An 11,523-nucleotide genomic window follows, 5' to 3' on the forward strand; every position below is an offset into this window, starting at 1 on the left:
ATCTGAATGTCACAGCAGAAATTGAGACTCATCAGACAGGCAACGTTTTTCCAAACATCTGTTGTCCAATTTGGGTGAGCCTGTGCAAATTGCAGCCTCTGTTTCCTGTTCTTAGCTGACAGGAGCGGCACCCGGTGTGGTCTTCTGCTGCTGTATGAATTTTGCTTCAGGGTTTGAGGTTTTTTGGGTTAGGAGATGATATTTTTGGTATTTTGGTTGTGTCGAGTGGTTATTTGAGTTACCGTTCCATTCACTGACTTTGAAGGGGAAATTATATCGCATACAATAAGTATTTTATGCAGTTATGAATCTAATGGTTCCAGAATAGTTCTTGGCAAGCAGAATGACTGAAGTGTTTATGTGTGGCCCCATTAATGTAATAACATTGATAATGTTAATTTGAACTAAACATAATTTTAATAAAGCCTTTAATTTAAATTCTTTTAATTTTTAAATTTTTAAGAACAGCCGAAATAACTGAACTTATAATAATGATCTGAATTAAATGTCTACAATTACATTATGTGCGAAAATGTAGTGATTATTTTGCATTAATAATACTTAAAATAATTGTGTGTCCATTGAGTTAATGTCCACTTTATATCCTGATACGTGCTACTAGTTAAAATAAATAAATAAAAATAGGTTTCATTTTCCAAAGATTTCGAACTACAGAAGGAACTGAAATTTTAGGCATGACCCTAATACTACAGTATCTACATTGTTTATTATGTAATTATTACAACGTTCCAACAGCCTTAATGCCCCACCAATCGCTTGCCTGGAAATACTCTTCTCGCACGGCATTGGCCAAATTTCACTCAACCTGCAAAGAAGCTCAATTCTGATTAGTCAATTTGCCGTGAGCGGAAACAGATTCTTCAGTTGATCTCTGCGCAATGGCGGAGGTCAGACTGCGGTTCGGGAAAGGGGCTTACAAGCTTTTAAAACCGAAAAATCTCCCGCTTTTGGATAAAGACGGTGAACCGGTTTCAACGGTAGCGTATGTTGCAGCTTTAATAAATTCACCACAGCTCTGTGAGAGTCGAAATGACCGCGTGGAAGCAGCTAAAAGACCGGCAGCTCTGGAGACTCCAGAAGGGACTGTGCTCTCACTCTTTACCTGTGCTTGTAGCGATGTGCCGCTTGACCTCCATTCTGGAGATATTAGTAACGGTACACGGACTGACCCTCATGGCTCGAACTCTAAGGCATCTCCAGTTCATATGTCCTCCTGGAGGAGCTCGTGTTTGGGAACTCATGGGAAACTCCCTCTCCTGTCCAGCCATACTGGCACACACTTTAAGCGCCTGGTGAGGAGGTCCACATATAAAAATACGCTTTATGGACCCCCAAATGATTATTTATGGCAGTTTATGTCTTTAACCAGAGCTTATAGTGGCACACAGGATAAAGGCAGCCCATTATACAAATCAAAGTCTGCTTATTATGATATTTTGGAAGTTTCTCCAACCGCCACGCACTCACAAATCAAGACTGCCTACTATAAACAGTCCTTCATATATCACCCAGACAAGAACGCAGGGAGCGAGGAGGCCGCGTCCATGTTCTCGCAGATCAGCGAGGCGTACAGCGTCCTGGGTAATAAAGCTCTGAGGAGGAAATACGACCGTGGGATCCTGAGTCAAGCTGACCTGCAGGGATCCAGCAGACCCACCTCCAGGGAGAGTCCAGCCTCAGGACAGCAGAGCGGGACCCGACACTCCCCGTCTGTGGGAGCCACCCAGCAGAACATCTTCGACTTTGATGCCTTCATCAGATCACACTATGGAGAACAGCTTAAAAGAGAGCAGGAGATCCGGCAGCGCAGAGAAGAGATCATCAGGAAAAAGAAGGAGCTGGTTGAGGATATGAAACTGGGCAGGTTGAAGGAGATTGCTGTAGGGATGATGCTGGCTATGGCGGCCATGATCTTATTTAGCCTGAAGTCTAGCAAGTGAAGAGGATACAGGGATACTTGAAGCATATCTCACATTTTAACAGTTAAAAGTTGTACCCACAAACATACTGTACGGATACATCATATTTACCTTTCCCCCCAGATGTTGCCACAAACCCCACTTCAGTAAAATTATAACTGATTTACATAAGGGCTATGTTGAAATTAGGTAATGGTTTTGCAAAAATAACTTTTTTTAATAATAAAAATATAAATATATTATTAAACCATTTCCTAATTTTAATATACCCTTTATGTAAATCAGTTATAATTTTACTGAAGTGGGGTTTGTTATATACACCCCAACACACACCATGGTAACCATAGTCTCTGCTAAAAACAAAACAAACATTGGTACTAATAAAAATCATCATAAATCTATACTGGATTTTATTATAATAGTCTAAATCAGTCTTATTTTAATATGTATACACAATATTTGAAAATCAAATAAAACATTACTCACATCCCCAGTCTTGTTTTATTTTTTATAATATTAAAATATATTATTTTAGAAATTAAATTTTAGAAAATAAAACAGGACTTTGCTATTTGAATAAGATCCTGTATAGATTCGATTGTGTGTGTGTGTGTGTAAAACAAAACACATTCAGAGTATTAGATCCTAAATGTTTTAATTTAATTTCTAAGATAATATGATGTCTGAAAATGGTTTATCTATCATAATGGATGCCATTATTGCTATATAATTATGTGCTCTACCTCATCTGTTATACTGTATTCCAAAAAGTATGATTTGTGTAGGCATGGAGCATAATCATTTAAACTGCTAGTAAACACTGATAGTATTATTTTGCACAAAGGGCCGTGGTAAAAACAGTCACTGGTTCATTATTATTATTTGTCTGGCTTCACTTCACCTGAGCCCCTAACTTAAGTTTTAGAAAAAAAGACAAGTATTGTGTACAAAATAAATGTCTGTCACTTAAAAGTAAATTAGTGTAATTTATTCACTTGGAAGAATGGTGGAAATCTTCTGGAGGAGTGCTTGGTGAACTGTTAAGGAACAATCTGAAACTGGAATGGATATGGAGATATACTGAAATGACAATAATTCTATTTAAATGCGCCTTTCTGGTTGTTTAAACACATGGATGAATATGAATACTGTGGAGAGAAAATAAATTATTCAAAAGATTTCAGTAACTGTCTTCTGTTTGTGTGGAAGTGTGGTATTTCTAGCAGTACATGTTTATTTTTGAAACCTCTGTATGTTGTAGTTTCATTTGGCCCCTTAAAATGTCCCCATAATGTACGTGTTGTAGTCATAAAAACATGTACACATCATGCAAATGATGTAGTTTGCACATGCTTTGTGCTGCTTGAACATGGCTTCAAAATCCTGACATCAGAAATACTCAAAGAAATGCAGAGTACAGTGGTAATGTGTTTGTACAAAAGATATTTACTTCAGTTAATACACCTATGGTGGTAATGAGGAATAATAATAATAATTATAATGAATTTCAAACAGTGATATTGCTTTTTCCATTTTGGATTAGAACTGTAACAGCGCTGGGAACAGAATACAAGACTACATGATGATACACAAAGGAAAAACCAACCGAACTAAATACATATCAAGAGAACAAAGTGGAAGAGTCTTTATTCGGGTAAAATGGAGGATTCAGCTCCATCTTGTGGTTCAAAACCATGACACATAGAAAAATAAACCATACAACTGTCATTAGCAGGTGTAAGAGGGAAAGTGTCACCAACAAACTGATGGACAAAAGGACTGTGCTAAACCGAGGTTCTACCTGAGCTTTGAGAGACCTAAGGAGAATCTATAGGATACCAGCTTGTGTTGGGAGCTGCCTGTCATATTTCATTACAAGGCTTCATATTAGCCATATTACAGCATACAGAGCAACAACAGAGAGAGATAGAGATCAAGACATCCCACTTCCATAGGCTGTTGGTCGAAATGAATCGTGATAACTTGGTTAAAGTGTTGCTCTCGCTGAGACAGATGTATAATCGTCGTGCTCGCCTCACATGTAACACAATTACACAACTTGAAAAAAAAAAGAGAAAATCTCCATCTGGGATACAATGAAACAAACTGTGGCTGTTCAGAACATACTGTCTCAGGTGAAGAAAGAACATACTGTCTCAGGAAGTGACGTAATGTGTGAGGGAATAAACGAGGTAACAATTATGACATCACTAGCGAACTAAGCTACGGACGAATATCTACATTAATGCTACTCGTGACTACCAATGTAATATCAATAATGATGATCCTTTTTTTTGTTGCTTTGTTTTTCTTTTTTCTTTTTTTGTCTTTTTCTTAAGAAATCATATAAACGTGCTGTCTGTGCAGTCGTATGTTGATGTGTTATTTAGTCATCTGCAATACTTTCCATAGAAAAATATTTGCAAAAAGCAGAGAGAAAGTGCTGGACGTCTGCATTGAGAATCGTCAAGTGTTCTTCTAAGTGTTTCATGCCATGATATCAACAGTACGGTTACAGTTTCAGTCAGTGAGAACGTGACAGACATTTAAAAAAGCGTCCTTAATATAGACCAGATTTGAATGTGCTCCAAAACGTGTTTTTCTTCGTCTGTGTTCAATTGAAATCACATGTTCATGATCAGAAAAGAGTCTTTGCAAGTTGATTTGTCGGTTCTGACAATTTGGTCCACACTACAGTATAGTCTACAAATCATTTCAAGAGTTTCCACACGCCAAATCCATATGTGAACTTCCTCCAGCATGGGGGAATCCTACTGTTAAAATACAATAACATGGTCAAAAACATCTAATGAATGCATAAAAATGATTAAAACGACATTTGGGACCAAAAAAAGTGAAATTAACTGATCAAAATTACCATTTTCTTTTTAAATAACCAAGTCCGAATCCTGGGACAGCTGTTTTCTCTCAGATAAAACAATACAGACACCTTAAAAGTACAGAATATTATGACCTGAGACTAGATGAGACCTTATTATTAAACTTGCTGGCGAAGATGGCTAAAACATGGTATGATCTGACACGCGATACTTCCAATCACTTATTTGGAATGAAGACGACGCGATTATAGTAGCGAACAGTTTTCAGTGAAGGCACTCCAATGTTAGACGTGGAGAGAAAGTTCGAGAAACAGTCACGGGCTTTCGACATATTATTCGTATATTCCGATAAAAACATTGGTTCATGAAGTATCTCTGTGCTTTCGTTAGGTCTTAAAGAGACAAATTTGATTTGAATCATTCAGTGGCACGCATAAAAAGGCCAAAGGTAGTTTTAAGCCGACGTTGTTCTTCAAGATATCGTCGGCGTAATTTTAACGCAATTTCATTCCCACTAAAAAAAACAACAAAACAAAAACAAAGTCCAATTCCTCAAGGTGCAGCTCAAAGCGACAGCTAATTTCAGTGACGTTAACTACCAGTTGTTCACTGGCTCATTATAGCAACTAAGTTTGTTTGCGATTTATAAACGTACGTAATCTCAGAACGTTCGCAGGTTAATTACCTGAAAACCCAATTCAAGAGCATCGATCGGTTTGCCTTTTTAAGAGTGAATACAACCAGACGCAATTCATCTTGAAATGTCATCTTTAAAAATTGTTAAAACATCTAAAATGCGTACTAATTAAAATAATTAATGCAATACATAGAATTCTGCTTCCTTTGTCAATGTAGTAACTGTTCATCCAGCTCACTAACAGAGTAAAATATATGAAAAAAAAAAATAATAATCAAAAAATGATAATCTTCAGAATTAATCAATAGACATGTATCAAAAGTACATCATTTAAATGTAATCCAATACTGCCGGCAGTCTATTAGTCTAAAAATATGTAACCTGACCTTTTATAGTCCCTTCCATTACACAAAAAAAAGAACACGTATAACAATATAAGACATCAATATGTAAAAGACAGCATCTATAAATAAGCAAACCACACCAACAAACAAAAAAATATCTACCATTAGTTTATGCGTGTAAATAAAAAGAACTTAAATGTACTATGTGATATGCTGCAGGACTGCTAAATAGCTTAGGGACGTGAGGAGGTGTTTGCTTCCACTGCCTGTGGCGAGTAGTAGTAGTAATATACAAATATAAATCGCTCTTGTCAACAATCACACACACACAAACACCCTCACACTCAAGGTTCGCACGCTGATGAGCGCGTGGCACCACCGATCTGCGCTTTCGTTCACAAAATAAACTGCATACAATGACACAAGGGCAGGAGGTGAAAGGTGAGCAGGCTTCGAAAGGTGTTTCAGGAGAGAAAGAACGTTTCTACAGAGGTGCAGAGTCCTTGCCGCGTCCTCTGATGCGCGAGTGTAGAGATTCACCTCAGCTTGCTAACGTTACAAGAACTTTTCATTCACAATCTACATATTTTCCTCTTTTTTTTTTAAATGTGTTAAACAAGAAATGTAGATGAAAATGTGTCCGAGTCCTCAGTCATATACAGTATGAAGAAAAAACAAAACAAGTCCGTTTCGTAAGGAGTTTTTCCAGTCGTCTCGGAGGACAGATGCGTGCCGTGAACATGTTGCGGACGCCACGAAAAGCTTGTATACGGTTGGGTGAACAGTGAATGGAGAAGTTGGTGAAAAACCTGAAGTTTCGAGTTTGCACGAGAGCGATCGGTTAGGTGGGTTTCCCCCACACTCAGCGTCCGGTACCCTGGTGCTGAGGACCAGCCCATACAGTGCAGTGGCCCACGGCCACACCATAGAATTAGAATTTATAACACCATAGATATTGGATTAGAATTGTAATTCTATGGGCCCAAACCGCCCAACTTGATTAGAGGTCTCTGATGTATGGTTCTATTATAAGAGGATAAAAATCAGGCTTGTTCATTCTCTTTAAAAAATATCTTGTCAGGAATATTTACTCAAAGTACTGTACAAATCCTTTTTTTCTTCACTACCTTACCTGTCTTTGTTTTGGCCTAAAATGACGTTTATTATTAAACAAGACCTCCGCGGGCTTCAAAACGCAAGTCGCGGAGGCGATTAAAGCTATGGGAAAAAATAAACGAGCGCTACCCTTACAAGAGACCTAAATAACGTTAAAAATTGACACTTAGCTATCGAGTTACGAAATTACTCCAGTCTCCCATTTGCGTCGACCTTACAACAACAGTATGCATTTTTGCGTGATCGTGGATTCTTATTTACGACGATCATTTTTTGTTCGCATGATTTTTTTTTTCTCTTTTAGGCCGTTGGCGTGTAAAATCAAAAGGAGTGCTGTTTAGAGTCAACTGACTGTGCAATCTCTCGGTGGCAACTTAATTGCTATAAAAAGGATTTTCTTCTCGCATCGGAGAAGCTTCCGAACTGTGAAAATAATGCGGGTTCCATTACGCTGGAATCCATTGTGTACTAGAGTTGCATAGCCATTGGATGGCCTCCTCTGGGGTAGGGAGGGAGAGGCAGGTGGGACGGTGCACCCGTGTTCCTTCAGCCAACACTTGCTTTTAAATGCTTGACTTTTGGTTTGAAACCGGTTCGAACTAGTCTCTGCTGACGGCCGAAGCATGTGTGATACAAAAGAGGAAACTCCCAAGACTCTTGAGAACTGATAAATAATTGTAACAGTTATTCAGCTTGTTGGTGAGAACGTCTCTATTAGAAATAGAGACACTGTGATATCATAATGTGTATTTGTTTTTGTTTTTTGAGACTGTCGCCAGTCTTGAGAATATTTTGTGGGAACGCTCCCTCTCCTGTGCTTTTCAGTTTTGTGTCTTCACCATTAGCCAATGGTGTCACAGCCCTGTGGCCAGCAGGGCCGTTAAGTGCTTCACAAAATAAACAGACTAAAAACTTGTTTCCTTTTCTTGTTCTTGTCTCTGATAGCCCACTTCTAAACAGCGAATCGAAAACCCTTGGGTTAACCGGTGTTGTGTGTGCACCAGGCTTGGCCGGGTTAGCTCAGTGAGGGACAAAGTGAGAATAAAACAACAACAACATGGCAGCGCCTCAGAACTCCCATTCGTGAGGCTCGTCGCGGTTCGCCGCTTTCTCCAGCCTGTGGATGATGTTGTTGAGGTTGGCTGCTTTCTTCTTGCGCAGACTGCTGTCCTTTGGGTTTCGGCAGGGGGGTGCGGCGGCAGTAGCGGCGGCGGATATGGACTCGGGGATGCCGAATAGGCTGTCTATGATGCCTCCTCGTGGCCTGCTGGTGCCCGAGGCGCTGGGGAACTCGGCCTCGCCCTCTTCGTCTCTGTGGCTGAGGCTGGGACTCTCCAGGAGGCCCTTGCGCTCCTCGGAGCCGCTCGGTCGGCCCTCCGCGGTGCTGTCAGACTCGGTGCCATCGCAGCTGTTGTCTCCCTCGCCCCCAGACTTCCCGGGCCGTGCTGAGGGGGACCCGCCTTCGCCGGCTGCTGCCTGGATCTCTTCGATAAAGAGCTCTCGCCGGATACGGGATCTGTGGGAACAACGAACAAGACTTGTGAGAAAAGGAACAAAGGCAGCTGGATGTGTAAAGAGATAGCTCACCCAAAAATGAAAATTCTGTCATTAATTACTCATGCTTATGTTGGGTTGAGCAAGGACATCATTAAAATAGTCCACCATGTGACATCAGTTGTTCAATCTTAATGTTGAAGCTACGAGAGCACTTTTTGTGCATAAAGAAAAAAAAAAAAAACGACTTTATTCAACACTTTCGTAACATTACGATTGAACTACTGATGTCACATGGACTATTTTAACGATGTCCTTACTACCTTTCTGGACCTTGAACGTGGAAGTTCCATTGCTGTCTATGCAAGGTCAGAAAGCTCTCAGATTTCTTAAAAAATATCTTAATTTGTGTTCCGAAGATAAACAAAGGGCTTAAGGGTTTGGAACGACATGAGAGTGAGTAATCAATGACAGAACTTTCATTTTTGGGTGAACTATCACTTAAGCTAAAGCTCAAAGTATACTTGGGTTTTACACGTACATTAGGGTAGAGCCTAATTGCTTCATCAGCACGGTACGTGTGTACTGTAAGCATGTAGCCCAATTTTTGTAACACACAAAGACAAAGAAGCTGAGGGCAAGTTCCTCAGCACCTTATAATGTAAGGCTTTTGAATAAGTTTGTCCACAAGGTGGCAACACTGGCCCGGCTCATTGTTTCACAGTCAGAACAGTCATACTACCTCTGCAGATCAACACCTACTTCTACATCAAGGACACTTTAGCCCCACCCACCAATTTGCACATGTAATAAACAAAGTAAATGATGTTCCAGATCGCATCAGTGAAACACTGTTTGTTTGTCTGCTTCATCACTACGGATTAGTTTTTAAACTCAACACAATTTAAAGCAGGCTTTTCAAAGAGACTTGAAATTAAAGATGATGCAGTTCTAACTATATTGAACCCAGCATTACACACCAGTGTGAGTAACTTTAAGCGTTAAAGCGTCTCTGTACCTGTAGTTGTGGAACCAGTTGATGACCGTGCTGGTTTTAAGGTTGAGCTGGCTCGCTAACTCCTCGATGGTTTTAGGGGAGGGGTAAGGCTTCTGCTGGTAGGCTCTCTTCAGAGCTTCCTTCTCTTCTGGAGCCAGCACCACACGGGGTTTCTTCAGCTGGGGCTGCTGATGCTGCTGTTGTTGCTGCTGGGAGAGGTTTTGAGGGCTGGCGCCCTGAGTGAGGTCACTTCCTGACAGAGTAGTCTCCAGCGAATGACTCTCACCGATGGAGCTGTGGCGCCTCTTCATGTAGGCTGGAAAACACATATGGAGACAGCTGTAAATACAATCAGCGAATATACATACAAATAATCAAATGTGTTCTGGGAAATATGCTTCATTTGATTCACTGAACAGGAAATAAAAGTACTGGCCCGTATTGATTGGCCAATACTTTTAATATTAGAGGCAATGTCTATGTTGGTTACCATCCTATTGAACAGCATGTGTTAGATGCTGTAGATTAAATTACAGTTGATAAAATGCATGATTGCTGTATTTTTTTCTCTAGTCAGTAGGGGGCAGTCTTTGATTACAAATATTATTATTGCATCTGAGGTCTTTGTAAGTTTGACTCATACATCAGTATTACAAAAGTAAGAATTAAAAAATAATTATTTAAAAAAACAACAAACAAATGGGAGATTCACCAGGGCTAAACTATAAAATGACCTAATTATTTGAGAGCTTTCAAAGTTTTTGTATTTGTTGTACATTCAGTTTCTGTTTCGAGCATTGCTGTTTAGCAAACTATACTAATTCAAATAAAGCAATGAATCTTCTTAACATGAAGGGATGACATTTTTTTCTAGCAAATGTCAGTGAAACTGGGTTGAAAATGACACACAAAGCAGTAACGTTTTGCTTCATGTCATCATTTTCTTGTAAATGTAAATAGCTGTCAAAAAGTTACACTGTAGATGTAAAAATTCCAGATACTGTACTGTTAAGAATTAGAAACAATTATTTGTTTTTGTTTAACAAGGGCACATAAATTTAATCAAAAGTGACAGTAAAGACATTTGTAACGTAGCTAAAGACTAATTTTTAAAATAAATGCTGTTCTTTTTAACTTTACATTCATAAAATAATCCTGAGAAAATGTATCAGTTTCCACAAAAATATTAAGCTGTATTCAGCACTGATGATAATATGTTTCTTGAGCACCAAATTAGCATATTATAATAATTTCTAAAGGATCGTGAGACTGAAGACTGGAGTAAATTCAGCTTTGCATCACAGGATTAAATTACCTTTTAAGATACATTAATATAAGAAGCATTTATTTTAAATTGTAATTATATTTAACAATATTACAAATAAAAGTATCAGTGCTAAAGAGTTCAGTTCCCCAGTGCTAAGTGCAAATCTGAATTCCTGGCCCAACTAGGCCCAAATATTCTCAAAACGCCTGGAATTCCTTCTCCTACGAACAATTTACAGTTTAATGAAAACAAATTCCAGTAACAATAACACTGAGTCATCAGTATAATGTCTTTCTATTTGTTCTTACATGAACACAAACAGAGAGCAAGCACATTAATATCCTTTTCCTGATTAAAAACTACACAGCTGCGTGTGAAATTTGTCATTTCCGCTGCGTTTCAGTGTCTGCTGAAGAGGAGCCTTTGGCAACAGCAATGGTAAAAGATTCCGCTGGTGGCCAAAACTCTCAGAACAAGGGCCAAGCAGGGCTAATTTGCTTTGTGCCTCTAGCCAGCGTCGAGGTCAAATTCATTCTCTTTTCTGAAAAGCTCAAGCAAAAGACAGCGAGGTGGAGAGAGACAAAAACAGAGAGAGAGAACACGACAGCAAAGCTGTTGCTTTCTGTCTCTGGCAAGCGCACAGTGGGCTTTAGGGGTAAATGGTGGAGCCAGTTTCACTCTAATGAGGAGGTCCCCCCAAGTTTCGCCACGAACCGCAAAGCCTGACTCACAACAAAACCATCATCGTCATCATCACCAAGGGAGCACCAGTAATGTCACTTTTAGCCCGAGAGGAGTGTTAAACAGGCCTAATGACTCCAGGAATGTTCACTTGGCCTGCTGCAAGCTCGCAGGCGCACGGGCCCGGCGCTGGGTGCAGTGGACTTT

The 11,523-nt window shown here is 39.6% G+C and overlaps 2 protein-coding genes across 7 annotated transcripts in view; one reads left to right on the top strand and one right to left on the bottom strand.

Moving 5' to 3' along the window:
• Nucleotides 1-856: 856 nt before the first annotated feature.
• LOC122138724 (dnaJ-like chaperone JEM1) lies at nt 857-2,857 on the top strand. The gene has a single exon (XM_042732824.1). It carries the CDS (start codon nt 900-902, stop codon nt 1,959-1,961), a length of 1,062 nt encoding a protein of 353 aa, XP_042588758.1. The 5' UTR covers nt 857-899; the 3' UTR covers nt 1,962-2,857.
• A 506-nt stretch (nt 2,858-3,363) lies between these two features.
• cux1a (cut-like homeobox 1a) overlaps nt 3,364-11,523 on the bottom strand; it is a 119,460-nt gene continuing 111,300 nt past the window's right edge. For all 6 annotated transcript variants that reach the window (XM_042732818.1, XM_042732820.1, XM_042732821.1 and 3 more), the window contains 2 exons: nt 9,390-9,684; nt 3,364-8,393 (listed from right to left, as the gene is read on the bottom strand). In XM_042732818.1, coding sequence (XP_042588752.1) covers nt 7,946-8,393; nt 9,390-9,684 — 743 coding nt within the window. In that variant the 3' untranslated portion in view covers nt 3,364-7,945. The remainder of the gene's footprint in view (nt 8,394-9,389; nt 9,685-11,523) is intronic.

The sequence above is a fragment of the Cyprinus carpio genome, chromosome B10 (assembly GCF_018340385.1).
Source record: "Cyprinus carpio isolate SPL01 chromosome B10, ASM1834038v1, whole genome shotgun sequence".
Taxonomy (NCBI): Eukaryota; Metazoa; Chordata; class Actinopteri; order Cypriniformes; family Cyprinidae; genus Cyprinus; species Cyprinus carpio.

Bases quoted from the DNA above. Each gene is read 5' to 3' on its own strand.
- LOC122138724 (XM_042732824.1), top strand. From the start codon at position 900: ATGGCGGAGGTCAGACTGCGGTTCGGGAAAGGGGCTTACAAGCTTTTA.